The 23205-nt window shown below is 39.2% G+C and overlaps 1 protein-coding gene across 2 annotated transcripts in view; it reads right to left on the bottom strand.

Annotated features, from left to right (window-relative positions):
- Positions 1-17959, bottom strand: part of tub (TUB bipartite transcription factor) — a 48093-nt gene extending 30134 nt beyond the window's left edge. Inside the window, exon 1 of one of the 2 annotated variants that reach the window (XM_044197553.1) lies at positions 17750-17959. In XM_044197553.1, coding sequence (XP_044053488.1) covers positions 17750-17805 — 56 coding nt within the window. In that variant the 5' untranslated portion in view covers positions 17806-17959. The remainder of the gene's footprint in view (positions 1-17749) is intronic. The other variant, XM_044197559.1, reaches the window with a different exon arrangement.
- Between the last annotated feature and the right edge of the window lie 5246 nt (positions 17960-23205).

Raw genomic sequence — 23205 nt, 5'->3', positions numbered from 1 at the left:
ATTGTTCAATTCATACTGGAGTGCCAGGCTACCGCACTGCTTCATAATTTTACCACCCTGAATTAACTGTGTAAAACACAACATAGGAAAAGCTGATTACACATATGGACTGACTGATGAAGAAAATCGCACTTTCAGCCAGAAAGTGACTCAAAGGGCTGCTGAGGCCTTCTATGAATCAGCAGCAGTTTGACATCCCAGTCACAATTCAGTGGATGATATCATCATTTATAGATGGAGACCTCAAAAAATGTAATCATGCAAATATTCAAAGAAATCTATTTGAGAGCGATGGTAGGTGACTAAAAAAAGCCAAAAAGCCAGCCTTTGAGGGTTGCTCTGAGGCATGAACAGTGGCATCTTTATTTTAAGGGGAGTTGTAAATCTTAGAATGAGAGAGCGAGACATTGAGAGAGAAACAGAGAGACTATGTGTGTTTGTGAGTGTGAGTGAAAAGCAAATCTCACAGCCTCAGAGACAGAGAGCGAGAGACTGTGTGTAAGCTTATGCATGAAAAGAATGAAAAGTGAATGAGTATATTGGCTTGTGTCCGGTATTGATTGAATCTAATGTGTGCCCTCTATTGATTCCCTCTAATGTCGGCAACCTGGTCTTTGCTGGTAGTGACAAATTGTGGAAAATTGTAATTTATAATTCAGTTAACATTTTCAGGGACCACTTCTTTTGTAACAGCATCACATCAGAGCAGGTGCACCTAAGACTGTGTGTATGTTAGTTTCTGTCTTCAAGACTATAGCACAGCGTGGAACTATGCTAAGAATCAGCAGGTGGGTGACTGATACACACACAAACACACAGTCCTTGTATCAACAAAAATCTTTCTTCTCTCTCATCTCCCAATGCCCCAACAGAGGGCATGCATAAAACATGATTTGGATTAGAAAATGTCACACTGGATGAAACAGTGTCCCAGTGTCCCAGTGAGGCAACCAGATGGACTGCTTTAATACACCAAAGTTCCTTTGCAAAGCACAGCTTTATCTGTGTGTGTATATACAGTATGCTGCTGCCACCTGTAAATGTGATCATTAGAAAAGCTAACACACATTTGCACATTCTGGATATCTTTCTGCATGTGTTACCGCTATTCTGTTCCATTCTGATCAAGTTTTTTAAAAAGTTGAATAGAATCTTCTACAGTAGCTTAATCTGATCTAAGGTCTAAAGATAACATTGAAATGAAATTCAGAACTAATTGGTCATCTTTTAAACAGTTTCAAAGATATAATCAGTGTTTGAGTACTGATTACAGTATACTATAAATCATTTGCAGCCTGGATTACAGCACAATCATAATTCCAGACTGGATGATATTATAGATTCCATTAACAAGTCATAAAACAAGCAATAATGTCATGAAATCTGTGACAGCAAACGCCAAAAACATCACTGACAAAAAAAGGTGGTTGCAAGCTGAAGCTCACCAACAGAAATAGATTAGCACATTTAATAGCACATTTAATAAGATATTTGCTAAACATTACATAAACACTGCTTTAATAACACCCAGAGGTCTGAATCAATCCCTCAGTGTGACAACCTGAACAAAGGCTATATGTCTTGAGCTTTGCTAAATTGGTGTTTATGGCAGGTTTAACATTTGAAAACCACTTGTATCCATGGGCAACAGACAAAGATGCACAGCTTAGTATAATAAGAGGCACAAAACTCATTATGGACTGATGAGTCATCTCCTACATTTTCCCTCTATATATACGGATGTGTTTACATTTCTAGACAGCCAATTTATGCCCTGAACCAATGTAATGTCATTTTCCAGCTATTTAAGATGCAATCCATGATTTTTTTCCCCCAGCTGTTAAAGGGGACTCCCTGGTTTTGTCACAGTTATAGTGCCCTTGAAACAAACTTTCCTCAGCTGTGAACTGTGAAAAAAATGTGAAAGGAAGTTAATTTTTGCAATCACCAAAATCACTACATTGTTTCTAACATTATTTGGAGTACGTACTGTATTAAATACTTTCATCTACATTATTCATCAAATAACTTGAGGTTTTTCCTCCCTCTACAACACTAACAGTTCACAACAGGTAGGAACTACAGCAAGTCAACGACATTTCATGTTCGCATACAGTTAAAGTATCCATCATTCTATATTTTCCCAGGGAGCTGTCTGTCTTGGGCTTTCATGCTAGTTTACCTTTGTACATAGCACAGGTTTATAGTATTTTTAAGATAAAAGGAAGTACTACTTTTTTTTAAACTGTATTTAAAACTCCCTTTTACACTTATATTGCAAAACTGTCACAGTCCTTTCTTACCATGAATTTTCATCACATATTGTGGGCATTAACAGATCATGAAAAGTAAAAGAATCAAAAGCATAATTTGTCCTTCAGAGGTCAATGACCCGTGTTTGGTTCAAACAGTGGATAAGAACATCCCACACGGACTGACGCACGCAACATTGTACCTCACACCCTGCTGACACAAAGACAGCAGAGAGGCAGAGACATTAAATGAGAGTGTCATCTTGTCAGGTGCAGTACAGTGTGTGAGTCCTGTATCTATCTTTAGAGGATTATGTGACTCACTGTTTCTAAGCTGTTTCTGCTCATACTTATCTGTCTTCTTTATGTTTTATCTATTGCTCTCAAAGTAGTTTTTGCAGTGCCACACACTCACAGCCATCATCTCTAGTTTGGAAACCTCCCAGTAATTACATACTATGAATCAGATGAGCAAATTACTGCAGGTTAAAGCAGGAAATTGTGAACCATAGGATGCCGAAAACCAAATGAAAAAAGACTGTAGCCTTAAATGGCACCGTTACACAGCACATCAGCAAACAATCAGCTTGTTCATTATGAAGTCATGTTCAAGTGAAATACCTTTCCATGAAAAAAGAAGCTAACCATGTCACTCTGACTCTCAGATCATTTCGTGGATGAGAGAGCAGTCTAATGAATGTTTTTAATTCCATGGACATAAGCAGAGAGATGGAGGGAGCGCTGTGGTGTGAATGTGTGCAACCTTGCATCCTAACTCAGCATCTTTGCGAGAAGGCGGCGGTCACGCTGCCTCCTCTGACACACGCTCCTCTGCTGGTTCGCTCCCGTGACCATGGCAACAGTGGAGACTAATTATCATTTAAAAGCTTACCGTTAGGCTATTTAACCATAATATCTGCTTCAAGAAAAGACACACATGCACAAACACAAGCACATTACCACCTTGCCAGTTGCCATAGCTGTGATTAATTAACATCTGGCTGTGCCTGCAGCGTACAGTAACATCACTGTGTTGCTGCAGTAAGTGGCAGTGTTTCTTTTCTTGACCGACAGGGGGGATTCATTGAACAGTGACAGAAATGTGTAGTGATGACTCATGGACACATGGAGGTGCTGTACAATAGCACAAGATTTGCTTTGCAAGTTACTGCACATCTTCTACAAGAGCTAACAGCACCAACATGTATGGAGAATTAGTTGCTGAACACTGCTTGCCAGTCCCACTCATGTATTTGTCATACTAGTGTTGTAAATGGGGAGTATCTTCAATAGTACATTTACTCACATTTACAGAGATGTCTTTAAGTTTGGAGAGCTGGACCAGTGAAAATGTGATGTAATGATAACATAATCTGGTATGTGGAGAATGAAAGACAGTGAGAGCCAATTACAAATCTACAGTCACAACCTATAGCAGATAAAAACCAAATGCCTTGGTCAAGAGCGCCTTGATGATAATTGTTATGAGAGGTAAAGCAATATTTCTTAATATCCCACCTTAACTTTCTCTGCTGTGTGGGGGATAAAAGCCATCCTAACAGGCTTTCTACCATCATGTATCTTTATTTGTCTCCTTAATTATTGGCTTTTATGACCATGATTAGATATCATGGTCAGATTTGATAGACTGAAGATCAAGAAATATATTATAGATATATAATATTCATATATTATATTTATTTCTAGGCCTACATGTGTTTGTTTTTTCCAACCTAGTCATGCCAGTGGCTGTCACAAAAATCTTTCATTCACTGAGTCACTACAGAACAGTCTGTTCTGTATTTGTGGACTTTGGTTGTCAAGTTATACAGTAAGAAACTCATTAAATGTTCAGGAATTTGAGTCAACAGAGGACAAACTGCACGAAGGAACAGAAACACTGCACCATGGCTCTATACAACATACTGTGTTTGTGTGTATGTTTAAATGTGTTTGTACCTGCTATTAATCAAGACACCTTTTTAACTATTAAGGATATTTTACTTTTAAAGACAGAAAAGGAAGAAACAAACAGGATCTGCACACTGTATTTGTGTCTCCTAAGAAAGAGAGACAATTTCATATCTATCTTCATTAGGCCTTGGCAGGCAAACAATACAAGACATCTTGATAAAACATAATGGACACATTGGGGACAGTGGGCACATACAAATTAATATATCATTGATGATCATATAACAGAGCTAAGTCATATGGCTGGTTGCCAAGCTGTTCCTAACAATGTTTCCCAGTGGCTGCTCAGCACCTGTTTAAGTCTTTAAGAAGGCCAACTGCTCTCTCCATGTTTAATAGATCGAAGTAATCCTCCAACTATCTATTAATCACATAGAAATATGGTTTATGCTCCCACAGGTTAACTAGCATTATAAGTGAGAGGTAGCCCCGTGTGAATTAGGAATTAAGTGTGCATGCTAAATCAGGGTTATTGAAAGATAGTGAAAATTATAAATTATTAAGTGATAATTGCAATATTAGTATACTTTAAGCAAGACTGAATGTTGCCCATTCTTTTAAATAAAATTATTGTTGACAAACATATCATTGTTATCACATTCTGAAAACAGTGTCCAGATGACTACGATTGAAACCTTTTCTACGATAGAACACTCCTGGACGAATGAGGGACTACACCGTCTTGACAAACATATGTTAGATCATATACTGTAAATAAGGAAAACATCAACATGACTATGCATTTATGATAATATTGTGTATATTAACAAATTGCTTCTGAAGCCAGTGTCCAGTGATACAGTATGAATCTGTGACAAGTTAAGATATATCCAAAATTTATATGATTGTTCATTTTTAAATAAATAAATAAGACATTATAAATAATCAGGAGAAACAGGACAGAGCCAGTTATGTGACTGGCTGTTGCTTTGGTTTAACTAAACGAACAGCCAATCACATAACTGTCTCTCTCGAATAACTTTTTGATGAAAAGTGGCGTAATGAAATCAAACACTCATTTGGAATATTTTGAAATAAAAACCTGCTGGAATAAAATAAAAATGACCTGCATGTAATAAACTCTTGTGAAAAGAATACTATAACATTTCATAATACTAAGATGAGATAAAAAATATATTGGATTAGTTCATTGGTTATATGTTTTGTATGTGTTTATACATATGATTATTTATTGCATAATATTTTATTTATTAATTTAATACTGAACAGTTGGAATCTCCATAGTCATAAAATTTGTGCCCAAATGCTCCAATGACAAACAAATATTTTGTCTCTGCAACATGTCAAACTGTTCTTTACATACTCTACTTACTTGTTTTTTCTCCATCTCACTATTACAGTAACTGTGAGTATATGAAAATATATCAACATCATTAATCAAGATATTCAATATAGAGCAGCAGAAACCACTAAAATCCTGCAGTACCATCTTTCAGACCCAGCGAGACAACAGTATGATGTTCATTCTCTCCTATGTGATGAAGGGATGGAGGGAGATAAGACTGCATGTGTTCACACTTACAGATGGGGGATACATACTGTAATTACACACTCCACACACACACAAAACCTTATTTCTCAAAAACTTAATGCCACTTCTCAGTTTTACGCCATGATGTTTCACCATAGCAACTGGCTCCAGAGGCATATCCCACACACAGTGTTACAGAGCTATGGAGGAGAAGATGGAGATGAATAAAAGAACAGTAAGAGGGAACAGAATTAACATATTTTATATTTATGGATCTTTTCAAAACAGTGTTCACAAAATCCTTTAAGTATCCAAAAAAAAAAAAGAATCCTTAAAATAAAAAAGGGTTAAATCCACAGTAAAAAGATTAAAGACATTTTACCTGAGCCAATAAAAAAAAAATTTAAACAGTGATGTGACAGAAGATTAGTATCCAAAATCTCCTGAGAGCACTTTCATATTTCAACAGAGATTTTGAAACATTTCACCTGACAAACTGAGGTTATGTCTTTGCTCATAGGAGGTCAAATAAAGAAGTGTCTTGTTTAATGCATAGTCCACGGTAGTCCACAGGTAATGCAGGCTGAAAGAGTAATATCCTATACTGACTGCAGGTTAGAGAATAAAATGGAGTAATAAAGGACAATGATAGGGAACAAGAAGGGAAAAGAACAGTTCAAGAGAGAATGAGATGAGTTAATTAATTGCACATGGGATAAATGAGGAAAGGAGAATGATTTTGGTATAATTATTTTAGAATTTCATCACCTTTCTTGGTGCCAACTGTCCACAGAGACTCCACAGTGTCAGACCTCTCTCCTGGTGTTCTTCTGCTGTGTGATTTCTCCTCATATTCATCCATATTTCGATCACATTTAAAAATCTGTTTATTTACTGTATAGTAGTAGTTTATAAAGTGTAGGCCCATGACTCTGATTACAGTGAAGCTTTTGAATGCAGTTAGTTAATTGGCCAAATATACTTTATCAAATCAATTAAATACTGACTAGCATCAAATTAAATCATGAAATGTATATTGTAAAATGATAATCCATATACTTTTAGAATAATGTTTCCCAAAAGACTTGGGTTTTAAGCAGCTGAACAAGCTGAAAACACAACATTGACATATTATCACCTAATAAAGTTATTATGGTGAACATGTTACCAAACATATCCAGTAGACAAGGAGCAACATTAGCATTAATTTGAAGTCGTGTTTCTGACCACCTGACGAATCAAAGTCCAATATTCACTCTCCTTTTAGCTCTGTTTTGGTCTCCACCAACTCCTGAGAGAAATATTGCCCTGTAGCTGCTAAATGCTCCACAATATTCATCAGCTAGTCACTAACTTTGTCTGTCTGCCTTTTGTTGCTGGGCAGTTATTACTCAGTTTATCAGAGCTTTTTCACTAAGAACCGCAGGGATGATGAGAGCAGAGAGAGTGAGTCAAAACAGTAAAGTTGTGAGTTGTAAAACCAAAACAATGAGCTAAAAGATGCTGTAAAACACTCAGTAGAGTTGAGGAAAACTGCAGAGTGATAATGTTCTGTGGGCAACCCCTTTTACATTACACATATAGTCATATAGGATGATATAAAAGTGTGAATGATCATCTGTAGCTCAGGTTGTGATACAACAGCCATGAGTTTTGCAATATTTCTTAAATGGAAAAAATATATATGAGTCATTGATTTGATGTGTTTGTCAAAGTACGTACCCTGTTTTGTTTTAAAATTGATTTTAAGATCTTGTTGATTACTTTCAAGGCTCTTCATGGCCTGGCTCCAGACTATATTTTAGACCTTGTAATCCCTTATGAACCCTAGCTTGAGATCTTCGGGCAGGGGTCTTCTGTCTGTTCCTGAGTCCAGGATAAAAACTAAGGGGGACAGAGCTTTTGTTATCAGCTGTAGCTGTAAAGAGATGTTAGCCATCCAGTCCTTAATGGCAGTCAGACAATTATGCAAAACGGTCAGTTTGTCAGTCTCATCAGGTTTAAAGGAGACATACAGCTGGATATCATCAGCGTAACAGTGATAAGAGAGACCTTTAAATGTGCAAATGATATGACCTGAGGGAATCATATACAAAGAAAATAATATAGGGCCCAAGACAGAACCCTGAGGCACACCACAGGAAAGAGCAGCAGTTTCAGACCTGTAGGGACCAAGTGACAGAAGAACTCCTATCTGAGAGATAGGAGGAGAATCAGTCTAGGAGCGCTCCCAGAGACACCCACCCACTGCCTAAGCCTTTCAGTCAGGATGCTGTGATCTACAGTATCAAAAGCTGCACTAAGATCCAGCAACACCAAAACAGAGCATTCACCCAAATCAGAAGACATCATTGTGTCATTGGAGACTCTGATAAGAGCTGTTTCAGTGGAATTCTTCTGATGGAAACCAGACTGGAATTTCTCTAAAATGTTGTGTTCAGTCAAGACGGCAGTGAGCTGGTAGGCAACAACTTTTTCAAAAAAAATTTAAATAAAAGGCAGCTTTGATATAGGCCTATAGTTTTAGGGAGGGGATGGATCAAGGTTAATTTTTTTCAGAAGAGGCTGAACAACTGCATGTTTAAGATAAACCCAAGTACATTTTTGAGCATGGAAGTTGGTGAAATGTCTATAGGGCTTGACGAAGGTTTCATACTGCCCACCAGATCAATGAGGTCTTGCAGGGAAATAAGAGCAAAGCAGTCCAAAATAGATGGCCGAGTTGGATAATCAGAAAAGGGAGTAGACAAGGGGATGATGCAAGCCCTGACATCTCTAATCTTACCCCCAAAGAAAGAGAGAAAGTTACTGTAGTGATGATTTGAAAAGACAGGCACATCAGGAGGTGCAGGAGTGTCAAACAGGACTTTATGTTTGCATTTGCTGGAGGAAATTAGGTTTGCAAAGTAAGAAGCCCTCACAGCCTTAACCATGTTGTTAAACTCAGCTAAGAGGTCTTTGTAATAGAGACGGTGAACATGGAGCTTTGTGGATTTCCACAGTCGCTCTACCCTCCGACATTTATGCTGGAAACAACAAGTAATGTCATTTAACGAGGGGGGATGAATTGACGGAGGGAACAAATCTCATTTTACTAGGAGCTACTTTATCCAAAACAGCAGAGCAATGTGTATTAAAGGAGTGGACCAGACAAGCAACATCAGCGTGGGAAGAAATCACTGTGCTTGGGTCAAACTGCGGAAAATTTCTCAGCTTAGAGGCGATTTATGATGCAAGAGCAACTTACACGTTTACTGGGCAGAGAGTCTAAATTAAAAGACAGGTTGAACAGAACACATTTATGGTCAGTAACATGCATATCCTCAGAGCAAATAGAGTCAATATTTAAACCAAGCGTAAAAACAAGGTCCAAGGTATGACAAGGCAAATACAGTATGTGTGTTCATGTATGCCCCTGGACAGATACGTGTGTATATGCATGAGTACTTACATACGTATATATGTATCAGACATCAGAATGACTGTGTTTACATGTTTATGTCAGTACCTGCATAAATATATGACTTTCACCTTTACAGATATGCATGAGTGTATTTGATACACATCAAGGTGAGACAACATGTGGCTTCAGCACACACTGCAGGAGGCTGCTGTGCATACCAAACATTAATTTTTTTAATATAAGACAAATGATATCACTGAGCAGGAAAATTCCTGGTACAAACATATTGAGAGTAAACTATGCCAAACGTCTGAGTAAGAAAATAATGGAATAGAACTGCTGATGGAGCACCACACATATACACAGAAAATGAGCATTTACTTGCCCTATGATTGCTCTCTTATCACACATCAGATTTATAATATGGAATTAAATCTGCTCTGCCAGCTCTGTTTAGCTTGGTAAATGCCAGGGAAATGCAACGGGTCCTCATCTACTCAAGGTACTACTCATATAAAGAGGTACAATTCTGCAATATTTCCCATCACCTCTTAATGTTTTTTTTCTTGGAGTAACCGTCTATAAGGGCCAAAGGCACAGCTGGGTTGTCATGCTGCTCTGAAGGCACACCTGCTGCTGAAAGGGTAATTCAACACAAATCCACTTTGATGTGAAGCGGAACCAACAACCTCTCCTGTTTTAATAAGACAGCAAAGGCATCAAAGTGAGGAGACTACAAACACCATCATGTCACTCGTATAGTGATTATGATTTATGAGTGGACATGATGCTATTCCTTTCATGAAACTGCCTTTACAAGTCTAAAAATAGAGGATTTGTTTTGGTCAGAAATGCCAAGCTGACAAAAAGATTACCTTTAGTGGTGGCATTTGGTGAAAAACCTTGATTTTACTTCAGCCAGTGCAGATTTAAAAATTAAGAAGTTAAATATTAGTGCATTAGTTTCCACTGACACTGACTGGCATTTAATATATTTAATGATTTTCACAGTAGGCATTTTTCTTTGTGAAAGCATTTGTCACATGAGTATGAGGATATGTTTCTGTTCATGTTAAAAACCTTGAGCTTAGCGACAATTCAAAATTCAAGGCTGCTTGTAAGTAAGGGCTGCTTAACAAGCTGGGAAAAATGTTTTAGAAATAAGGCACTATTATCCATGTCTTTTCACACTAGATATGCATTGCTAAGAAATTCATGAAGCATTGAAATAATGTCCCACACAAACACCTCCACACCTCTAAACTGCATCTCGATCACTCTCTCACACTTCAAAGATCATCTTTTCAAAGTCCTCAGAGCAAAAATAATCATCAAGTCTCACTGGAGGACATTCAAGAGGCTCTATCCTGGACTGTGTAGCTGATTGTCCTGTGTCATCTGCATCTAAAATACATTGCGTTCTAACACTAAAGCAAGAAGGAGAACAACAATAAGAACTACTCTAACGACTCCTTTCTCTGAGTTAGACATTTTCTGGACCCAGATTGATAAGATTAATAAATGAAAAAAGATTAATTAAGTTACTACAGTTTACAGAGTAAGTAGAGTTATATAATTACAAGATTTATGGAATCTGTGATACAGGAACCATAGTTTGTAGTAAAGAAATACTACAAGCGTCACATGTTCTTTTAAGTGTTGTAATCAATCCCCATCAGGAGCTTAATTTGATTGACACAGGCGTATAGGGATTAATTTCACTGAGAAGAAAATATTTTTTAACACATGCTGAGATTTTTTGTTATATTATAATCACATATAGTTGCACGTACAATGTTTGTGTTTGTGATTGTTGGACACATACACAAACACTATCTGCTATATTCCTGCATCCCATAATATCAAGCCCCAGACCTTTAATCAATGCCATCATACCAAGTAAGTGGAATTTAATAAGACAACAAGCAAAATCCGCAGTGTATCCTGTTGGGGTTATCTAAACATCTAAATAATCGATTTCAAATCAAATAATATATAAATAGATTATACTGTAGATACATATGGATGCCTGAATAGATACATATGTTGGACTGTCTACTACTACCTGGAGATTCTTTCAATAGCATTAAAGCCTTGAGGGCTGTTCTCTAGTCAGAGGTATTTCTATTAAATTAGCTAACTGCTCCTTTACCAAGATTTTATTTGAACAATTATAGGATAAAACAGCCATAAATCGCACAAGCATTAATCATATGAATCATTTTAAGGAATATATATGTGTAATATATATAGGGTGACTAAGAAAGAACTGTCTGCGTGTGTACAATGTGTACTGTATATGCCGGCAAATGGAATTGGCACCTCTTCTAGAAATCAACCCAACTCCAAAATCCAACTTATTCTCACATAAGGCACCTTTGCTTTCAAAGTGCATGGCCTGCCACCATTGCCACCACAGCAGGCATTGATCGCTCGCCCACAGCAACAGAAAGCCAAAACACATGGGGAGATGTCAGAGAGGAAGCTTCTCCACCTTTGCACCTGATGTCAGTCCCTATACTCTGCAGAGAAAGCACTGAACTGACAGGCTGGCTGCCTTTCTGCCATGGCACCCTCACAAACTCTGTCTTTGAGCTTCGCCTCAGTGGATCCTAAAGCACCCACACCCTTTCCCTCCTTATCTCATATCTGCTCACTAAACTCTCCTCTATCTCTCCACCATATTCACTATGTTGTCTGGTTTTGTTGCTAACTAATGTTCCCAATAAAACAAGTAACATCTCAAAAACAGCTATGTGACCAAAATGTAAGCATATGCTATGATTTTGTAATAAATCAACTAGTTATTATATGACGGCATCAAAAAATCTGTATAAAATCTGACATAAGGTGTAAATCATTATTCAGATCATGTAGTCTGATGTCAGACTGTGATTCTGTGCCTGTCTGGCTTTTAGTTTGTTACCTTAAATCACTTTAATCAACCTGGTTGGTGTAAGACTACACAATCTTTCATTCAGTCACAGTTCTGGCCATTATCTGTATGTTATATTTTAGTAAAAGCTGTACAGGAGCTCACCACTATCAGACAGTAAATTTAATAATTCTGTTTTTTTTTTTTTTGTTTTGCATTAGATGAACTTTTCCTGGAAGACCTTTATGACGGTTTTGTGTGTATGTGAAAGGTGAAATTATGTGGACAGTTAAAGTAAATGCCAACTCGTGCCTTGAGGCCACTGGTGATGACCAAAGAACATTTCTTAACCAGGAAACGTAACAACTGACATTTGGTTTTTGCAATTAGCTTACCCAACACCCTAAAAGAAGACACACAGAGAGGTATAAGGTGTTAAACTGGTTAGAGATATTTAAATCCATCAAGTTTACCATCACAAAATGTTTCACATTTCACAACAGTTGTGGCCACAGCTAAAAATCATCTCAGGCATTTGCTAACTGCTGCAGGCAAAAACAAGAGGTGCCGCAGCATAGACAAAAGCCTGAAGGCTTTGTTTGGTACCCTGCTTTTTCCATCTGTGGTTACTACAGAAACAGGTGGACAGTGACTAAGCTATGAACTGCATAATAACAGCAGTGTAGCAGGGGGGTCGTTGAGCTGGAGATTTAGCTGAATAAGACATGACAGGCCACATCACTGGAAACAATGAGAGGTAGGTCCAGGTTAACAGTTTGCAATATTCTACAAGCATGTCATATCAACAATACAGCTGAATTATAGTGATGTCACAAAGCAGTTGAATATAAAGCTGTAGTTTGTTTTTTGTTTGTTTGTTCGTAAATTGTAACTTCTAGATGCTACAGTATATCCATGTGTCATGCCAGGGAGCTGAATCCTCTAAAATCTATAACTAGTAAGGTTTGTGGACAGGCTGTCACAGCAGGCGGAGTGGACGTTCTGACACTCTCTGGACACAGCTGTCACTTCAGCTGCTCTCCTGCACTGTACTGTAGCAGTCATGGAGAACTGTATCAACCCTGCTTTTACAGGCATCATCTCTCTCCATAATGCTGTGAAAAAGTTACCTCTGCAATCCAAAACCTAAATATTTCCACAAGCAAAGGCACAGCACTAAAACAAAGTGACTGCCAACTTATGCTAACACCATGCTATACATTTCTGAGGATGGAATCCTCTCTGTTGTATGCTCCTTATTCACAGTTCACTTTAAGACAGTACACTGAGCCTAAATAATTGACAAGGGTTTCAAGAAGTATGAAGTCAGACAGTTAAGGACAGAAGCTCTGTTTACTAAAACAGGAGAAATCTTAATCGTAGTCAGTAATTTGTGGATTAGGAATTTTGCAGCACTGCCTGAATAATAACATACCTTGGTTGGTAAAACACACATTTAACATATTTTTTGCCCCACGAGTAACACTGCCAAAGGATGGTTGTTTGTTGTTCTGTCAATCCGTCGGTTTGTGTGTCTAATGCTTTAGTTCAGAGCAAAATATCTCTACAAACTCAGATCAGGTTAGACACTCTACCTCTGGCCCACTCTCATCACTGATGTTCTTGGCTGGAGACTGATGAATCAATCCCAATCATTTTGTTTGGTTGTGTGCAATTTCCAACTAAGGTACATGGTTCTCTGGTGACTCATTTTTAATGCCACCCACAGCGGCCCCAAACACACGATGCATTCACACTTCAGGAGTTTGCAGTGTGTCTGACTTGGTATGTAGCTGACAACCAGTGTTAGAAATACACTTGTGGAGGAGGGTCTCTCGCAAATCTGGTACTTGGGACTGGGTTCAATTTTTAAATAGCAATATACATTATTCTGCATATACTACAAATGAATGACAACATACTTTCCAGCAGGTTACAGCTTCTGTAAGGCAATAGAGAGTGCATATAAATAGACACAATTTTAGTACTGACTGTCAACAGCTCTTGCTGTGGCCAATTCGCACCTGCATCAGGAGCTGAACAGACATGACCCATCTGATCTGATCTGAAACCACATTCACACAGTCATTCGGAAGCATAAAACAACACAATATTCTATGAAAGCACATCAAACCATGCTTTATTGAAACTTCTTGTTGAATGTCTAAATCAAATGTTAAATATATTATTGTCAGGAAATAATTTTAGTCTCAGTAAGCTGCACAGATTCCAAACAAGCACAGCTGAAATTTAAAGTCAATAATACAGGCTTGACAATATGGCCACTGAGCAAACAATGCAAAGCCTCCCAACAAACACAGACTGAGACCACTTCCACACCAAAAAACAAAACAAGGCATCACAGGTAACATCTGGTAAGGAGTGGGTCAGTCACTGCCCTTAGGAGCTTCATATTGACCTATACTGTTTTAATTCAGCTGAACTCACAGTTAAAGCAGTTCTCATTTACATATATTTCCACATGTGTTGTGAAACAACAGAACATACCGTATGTATACCGTATGTATGATCAGCATTTTAAAATGAGTAATCACAGAGAAAATTAAAGCTGTCCCTCTAAACTTTACACCAGACTGGCGTTTTCAGATTCATCCACTTTGTTTTTTGGGCGTGAAAAATGCCAGCTCATGGTGTATGAAGGGCTAAAGCAGAATGACACAGATACTCTGAGAAAAGATGTTCTCTTACTTTTATGCAGATAAAATAGGCCACTGTGTCTGCTGTCAGCTGTCTGTCAGATAAATCAATGGCCAGACTGGCATCAATACTAGCCTTGAGCTTTTAATGAGGAGATTTGCTAGTTTTTTATTTCTCCATTTGACACTGTGCCATGAAATCTAATATGAAAAAATATTTTCAAAATATAAGATGGCTTTGGAGTTTGATTTAATTTCATTTCCATCTCTTCTATCAACTGTAGTCGAGTATAGATGTTTTTAATTAATGAATGGTTAGTTAATTATCACTTTTTACAACCCCCACAGTTATTGCTTTCAGTGGGGTCAGATGTCTTTTCAACTAATCATCAGGTCCCATAATGAAGAATGAGAAATTAAGAAGAAGCGTACTATGTATAATTTCCACTGCTTCCTCTTTTTCTGTACCCATTTCTCCTGTGCAGTTTGAATGTGGGAACACAATGTACACAAGGAAATTAAAAACATGAGATCCTGTTCTGCGCTCTGGAGGCTCTGAATTGTATCTTGTCAGCCCACCTTGTCCCTCCATCTCTAGGATACAGTGTTGACTGAGTGGGTGCCAGGACACAGTGTGATACAGTACTGTAGGTCCAAGTATGAACAGGGTCCACCATGAATTACAATGCATGCAGAAACACAAAGGTAAGACATGGCTATACTCAAAACTGGGCCAGGACCAATTATTGATTCATTGACAATTATCAATAAATTGCCAAGATTCTGTACACTGATCTTGACAGTGTAAATTAAATGGAAAATATGTATAGTCAAAGCCACAGTTGAACCTTACTTTCAAACAAATTTCATTTTGACCTACATATTTTCCCTGTCGTCGTCATTTGTTTAAAAAGGTCAATGTGGTGCTTGTTTGCCACATTTAAAACCAAAGAGGGTAAAGTTTCTAATTCTTAACTGGTGATTATCAGCTGAAATAACACATTTTACTGGCAGACTTCATCAGCTGTTGTTAATTCCGCGAGTTGGCCAAACTACTAAATGAAACTTGGCTAATAAACTAATGTTGCTAGGCAGTGTTCGTAACATTATGCTCATTATGCTGCAGAAGAGATGCAATTTTTTTTATTTTCACCCCTGTCCCTTCGAGAGTCTGTGCATGCCACTGGAGCCCTAACTACTCTTTGACAAGAATCAACATATGCACATGTCTCTTTTATGTTCCTACATATTACAAACTGGCTGCCAATGGCTAGAGACAAGAAAAAACAACAACCAGCTACATACGTACCGATCTCACAGAGGAGGCCTTCAGGTTTATTAAGCTTCCAGCCTGACTGAAAATTGAAGAAACATGACTACTCATTCAGTCAGACCAGGAACCTAATGCTAATGTCCTGCAAAAAAGTGTCACATTAACATGACAGTTTAATCTGGGTTGGATTGATTTTGGCCCCAAGAATGAGTTAGCAATATATTGAAATGGTCAGTACTAACTTAATCTCCTCCAGTATGACTGTCACTCTGTTGAAGCAGTACATTAGCAGAGAGGCTGCTTATTTTCACACCCATGACAATCTGTTCACCTATACGTGGGAAAGAAGTACTGGGAAGTGAATCCCTAAAACTAAAGCTTAAGGTTTTCTGAAGGAAAAGTATTATACGACATTGCTGTAAAAGCAAACAATACTCCTCCTTTAATGCGCAGACCCAGGCACCTCTTACAGCCTACAACTGGTTGCACACAGTAAACATTATTTCACAGCGCTGTGAGAAATCTTAGAAGGCTGAGAGACCACTGGCAGCAGTCTCTCGGGATGTCCAAGCACAGATTCAGAATACCAATTATACTTATACTGTGCTGTCAGGGTAAAACCTCCTCTACTGTGCCGCTGGTGCTCAATGATACAGCAACAGTATCCCCAACCATCCATTGTATTCCAAATTACTGGCTGAGTATGACTAGGGAAGAATTGGTTAGCTAATGAGGAACTATATGGTTTGATGTGTGTTGGCTAGAAAGTATTCCTGGAGATATTTGTAATACTGTTAACTGGTGGAGACACTTTGAGCAAAATATCTGTGTACTATAGCGTGTGTGTCAAGTGTATTACATGTATATATTTGACTGCATTTATACTATCAATATGATTATGTGTACTTAAACATACTTACAGTGTGTTTCCTCCTCATTTTCACTAGTCATGGCCATTCAAACTGACTGACTCATTCACACTTTTGTCTGACATTATGTTGATGACATCACACTCACACAAAATGGACATTTTGTTCATTTAGAATACTTATTTAGAGAAATGCAAAAGTGTCATAAATAACACCTGGGGAAAACAATCCTCCACTTGCTCATATTTTTAATTCCTTCCAAAAACTTGTATTCAAAAAGCTGAGGACCACCATGGCTCTACAGGGTGTTTTTTATCATCTATGCTCTCTGGGTTCACACACCACATGCCTATTTGAATTTGTACCAAAATGTGAGGTCTTGATCACTGTCACCCCTGCTGAGACATAGCCTGCCAACTTCCACCTCTGCGATTGAAGCACTTTAGCTAGTATACACAGATATTTGTACCACTGACCACTGTGCTGATGATTTAAAGTCTATACAGTAGGCTAAATTAACACTGTCACTTTTCCAGCACATACAACTTTTAGTATAAAATGTCAAGTAGCGTCAATAGATAGATAGATGAACCTATTGATTATTGTGAAAATGCAGTAACAGACTAAAAATAGCTTAAAGTACCATAAACACTCAACCCATTCCTATGGGAATGTTTTGGTGATGTGGGTTGTCTAGGACGGTTGGAGATTTGTGAACCTGCACCATGGACATATAGATAGTGAAGCGAACATCCGGTATGTCAGCAGACACAGTATGATGCTTAGGCTACTTAATACACTCACATCGCATCTCTCATTTCCAAATCTTTTGCACCTGTCAACTAATCACGCAGGGGGGTCCCACCTAGCATGACAATACAAGGGGAACGTAATAGGTGAAAACTAGCGTTTTAAAGGTAGCCTATACTTGTCATTACGAGAAAGCTCGCTTACCTGTCATAACTCCATCTACTGTAAGACATGCTCCTGTTGCTGCTGACTCCCTCCATGTCTCCGGCGAACTGGATGGACCTGGACTGGATGGGGAGACGGCAAAATCAAAATCGTAAACGCTCCTCTCTCCTTCCTCACTAACGCAAACACGAACTAAAAGGAATCGCCGTTAAGTGAATGAGCAGAGAGGCTGTACAGAGGCAGACGCTCTCCTGTGGGCTATACCACTACAGAGAGGGGAGCGCGAGCTCACGCTGCACGCGCGGATGCTGATTTATTTCATTCACGCGGACCCACAACGCTGATAAATTTTACTGCCAAAATCCCTACTGACTGTGTCCTGCGTGTCAACACTTCAGTTTATTTAAAAAAAGCCATATGAATGGATGAAAGTGTGATTTGTTTATTTTGATTATTGGCATGCCATGCTAAATAGCCAACAGCAAACACTGAACCTTTTCACTCATTTGCTGATCAATACAAATAGGAGGCAGATAGTAGGTATGCTAAGCCCACATGCACAGTTCTGTTCTTTTGTTTTTGAAATACTGTATGTGGATATGTGCACTCTCAAGAAGTAGCTAATTTGCCATCGATGTCATTTAGTGATGCAAATTAAAATAGGCCCAATTTTGATATTTTTCACAGGCTCACACACAGCTCGTGCTCATTGCATGCAGGTTAAGACTGCTGCTTAACTAAGGTCCTTAATCGGATGTCTGCACAAATGTAATTTTGTGCAAAAATGGAAATGCATGAAAAATGCTTGAAAACAACCTATCATTAGGTGGCCCAATCCAGAGAGAAACGGTGGAAATGAGGGCAAAGGGCATGCAGGAAATTCTCTTGAGCTGCCATTTCAATACTCTGTGAACCCCAGTACGATCTAATATATTTCATTTAAGCCAGCAAATGAACATAAAGGACACTGGAGCTGTGGAGGTCCTTCAGCCTTCCCATGCTTACCTCGTTTTCTCTTGTCAGTCATATTCTGTCTTTACCACAGCCAAGACTGGAGACAACTAAATGAACAAATGAATACATTTTCTCTTTCCATATTCACTTTTTCAGGAGGTGAGGGCAATCCAGGCTGACCTGAAGGTGAAAATCAGGGAGGCCAAGGAGAAGCACAGGAGGAAGCTGGAGTGGAAACTCCAGCAGAACAACATGAGAGAGGTCTGGAGCAGCATGAAGAGCATCACTGGCTTCAGACCGACTGGCAGCAGAGGAGTTCAAGGCAGCTTGGACAGGGCCAACAAACTTAATCTGTTCTTTAACAGATTCGACACACTGGCTCCTGCTCATCCCCCCTCTAACTCAACTGCTGTCGGCCCTCAGACTCCTCTGATTCCACTGCTCCCTCTTCCTCTATCTTCCTGGGAGAGTCCTACTCCCCCCTCAACTGGCTCTCAGGCTAACGGCCCTCTTCAGACTGATGACTCCACCCCTCCCCGCCTGTAACCTCTGCTGTGTGCCTGACTACTGACCAGGTGAGAGGACAGCTGATGAAACTCCACTCAAACAAGGCTGCAGGCCGCAATGGCTTTGCCCCGGGGTGCTAAAAGCCTGTGCCGCCCAGCTATGTGGAGTCCTTCAACATGTCTTCAACCTGAGCCCCCTCAACTGGCTCTCAGGCTAACGGCCCTCTTCAGACTGATGACTCCACCCCTCCCCGCCTGTAACCTCTGCTGTGTGCCTGACTACTGACCAGGTGAGAGGACAGCTGATGAAACTCCACTCAAACAAGGCTGCAGGCCGCAATGGCTTTGCCCCGGGGTGCTAAAAGCCTGTGCCCCCCAGCTATGTGGAGTCCTTCAACATGTCTTCAACCTGAGCCTGAGTCTTCAAAGGGTCCCTGTTCTGTGGAAGACATCTTGCCTCATTCCTGTGCCAAAGACGCCGCGTCCCAGTGGCTCCAAGGACTACAGACCTGTGGCACTGACCTCCCACATAATGAAGACCCTGGAGAGACTGGTGCTGGTACCTCGTGTCCTGGATCGATGACTACCTGACTGGCAGACCACAGCACGTGCGTATGCAGCACTGTATGTCGGACAGCGTGGTCAGCAACACTGGGGCCCCTCAGGGGACTGGTCTCTCTCCCTTCCCCTTAACCATCTATACCATGGACTCTGCTGTGGTGGGAAGTATCAGCGATGGTGATGAGACTGAGTACAGGGCTGTGGTGGGGAACTTTGTCTCATGGTGTGAGCAGAACCATCTGCAGCTCAATGCGACAAAGTCTAAGGAGCTGGTTGTAGACCTACAAAAGGCCAAGGCACCAGTGACCCCGGTTTCCATCCAGGGGGTCAGTGTGGACATTGTAGAGGATTATAAGTACCTGGGAGTACACATGGACAATAAACTGGACTGGGTTAAGAACACTCGAGCTCTTTACAGGAAGGGCCAGTAGGCCGCCTCTATTTTCTGAGGAGGCTGAGGTCCTTCAACATCTGCCGGACAATGTTGAGGATGTTTTATGAGTCTGTGGTGGCCAGTGCTATCCTGTATGCTGTTGCATGCTGGGGCAGCAGGTTGAGGGTAGCGGACGCTAACAGACTCAACAAACTGATCCGTAAGGCCAGTGACATTGTGGGGGTGAAGCTGGACTCTCTGTCGGTGGTGTCAGAGAGGAGGATGCTGGCCAAACTACATGCCATCTTGGACAGTGTCTCCCACCCGCTCTATGATGTGCTAGTCAAACAAAGGAGTACTTTCAGCAAAAGACTCATTCCCCCAAAAATGCACCACAGAGCGCCACAGGAAGTCATTCCTGCCTGTGGCCATCAAACTCTTTAACTCCTCCCTCTAAGTGTCAGTCTATATGACCCTAAGTCATTAAACTGGACATTGGCTCATTAACAATAATGCGATACTTGTGCAATATTCTCTGTTTAATACTCCTGTGCAATATACTCTGTTTTCAGTTTAATTTATTAATATTTATTCATACTTCTATTACTGCTGTGCAATATCCACCGTCTCATAATCATCTAATAAGCTACACTTAACTTGGCAGTACTCATTATTGCACTATTACTTATTACTTATATTATTACATTGTATTATACCATACATACTTATCAAGCTCTAAATCCACTTTGGTACTTTCACTTATTTTAGCTTATATTTTAGCCTATACTTTATATCCACTTGTACTTAATTTATCTTACCTGTATTATAGTGTATTATATTTTGATTTGCTTAGTACTTCTATTCCTTCTATTCTCAAGTGTGCATTGACGTGATAGTGAGCAGCTGTAACGAAAGAGTTTCCTCTCGGGGATCAATAAAGTATTTCTGATTTTGATTCTGATTCAGATTTTTGAAGGAGCAAATATCACAGATATCACCATGATTCGATGAACATTACATAGCATTTTGAAGATCTTTAGGATAAGTCAAATTCTAAGACATCACCACAAGATCTCTATGATCACAAAATACACAAATAATGGCATATATACTAATTATAAAAAGTTATAAATCTTATTGATTGAAATGCTGATAATGATGAGTGCATTGGGATTGTTGGTACTTGCTTTACACTTACTCATAGTCACTAGCATTGTACAATGTTTCATGCTAAAGGCCAGATTATATCTATAATACCCAGAAGACCAATATCACTAAAACATGAGTCTGTTACACAAACAGCTGGATTAAGACCTTAATGGCCCTTTGGTGTTTAGTCTTAAATTTTCATTCTCTCCTTGCACATGCAAAGGGTCGTTAGGATGCCTCAGGACACGAATGGATCCAGCCATGGTTACACCGGTACAGCACTATGTCTGTACTAATGACCAGATGTTTACACTTCAAAATTCTGTAACCCTTTACAGTGCAGTATAATCACAGGCAATGTTTGCATGCACAAAAGGTGCAAATGCACTTGGTCTTCTTTCTAAGTGCAAAATCAGTCACAAAGGAATCAAGGCATAGCACAACTCTGCTGAGGAATGAACTGCTCTGTCAGAAAAAAAGACAACATTCAGAGAAGCCCCATTTTCACAATGGCTATTAACATTAATAATATTGTAAGGGATAACTGGGACATTACTCAGAGTGATGATGCGCTATGTGATGTGTTTACTGAACCATCGGAGTGAGTTTTAGACATTCACCTACAATCAAAGATAAATTAGTCAGGATTTACTATTAATCGTTTGATGAAAATGATGTGAATCTTACGCTACAGACTTCATAGACACCAGATCTCAACCCAATTAAACACCCATGGGAAATTTTGGACTGACGTGCTTTCCACCAACACCACCATATTTTTGGAAGAATGGTGTTCATCCCTTCAGCAGAGACTTGTAGAAACTATTTCAAGGAGCACTGAAGCTGCTCATGATGGTCCAAAACACCTCATAACAACTCTTTATGTTGCATGTTCTTTTAATCTATACTGTATGTCTCCATGGTATGCGGTATAAATTTTAACCCCTAGTGGTTCAAGTATTTAATGACATTTCCTTAGTCAAAACAACCCCCTTGTGGTCAAATATGTGTATGCCTATGCATGTATTGGGTTCACCTTTACACAGGTGTGTGAATTAGACTGCTTATATGGTTTGGGTTCATTGTGTGTCAGGACATCCTGTGGAAGGCAAGCGAGACAGTAAATGCTAAGATTTTTTTTATTCGCAGCCATCCTCTTGAGAGCCTGGAATTAGTTTTTCATGCCACTCTCTACCCATAAAAGAATGTATATTTTTCGCTTTATAAGCACTCAGAGCAATATTGGGCTGATGTCATGAATGTACACATTTTGGGGTTTTATTAAGCATTCTGATATTATTTTACCATTTATTAAACTCTGTAGGTGCTGGTGCTTAATTAGTGATTAATGAGTCAGTATCTGTCAGATGTCAGTAATCAGAGCTCATATGCAGTATATTTTCAGTGTCTGCTTTTGCTCTCAAAGGCTCTAATTTGGAAGAGGCAGAGAAAAGATTTTTAGGTAGGTAGTTTGAGGGTCTGGCCAAGATGAGTGTTTACTATTACATTGCCTCCCAAAAAGTATGTTTCTCCTATGCTTTAGACCTATGCTGTGGCAATAAAATTCAACAATTGGGTCTTATGGGAATTTAGAAATTCCAATAAAGGTAGTTCTAAAACAAAAAGGAAACATATAGAACCCAAAGAGAAACATGCAGTTTATGTGCAACTTAAACCAAAGTAGATCAATGTAGATCTGGACTAACCAACAAAAAGATGGTACAAAAATCTGATCAAATCAAGTATTTCAGAAAGTCCTTATTGGATCTTTATTGTTTTCTGAGATATGAGTGTTCATATTGATGATATAACACCAGTTGGAGTCATACTGTGAAGAATGATGACTGCATCACAGATGGACTGCAGCATTCAATCTTACTGACACAAGGCTCAGTATGTAAGATTTAGGCATGTGTAGCTTTTTGAATCTAAAAGAACGATTCTCTACCCGA

This window comes from Siniperca chuatsi, linkage group LG1, assembly GCF_020085105.1.
Source record: "Siniperca chuatsi isolate FFG_IHB_CAS linkage group LG1, ASM2008510v1, whole genome shotgun sequence".
Taxonomy (NCBI): Eukaryota; Metazoa; Chordata; class Actinopteri; order Centrarchiformes; family Sinipercidae; genus Siniperca; species Siniperca chuatsi.
Note: the sequence above shows the minus strand (reverse complement) of the source record. Positions and strands in the feature narration are given on the sequence as shown.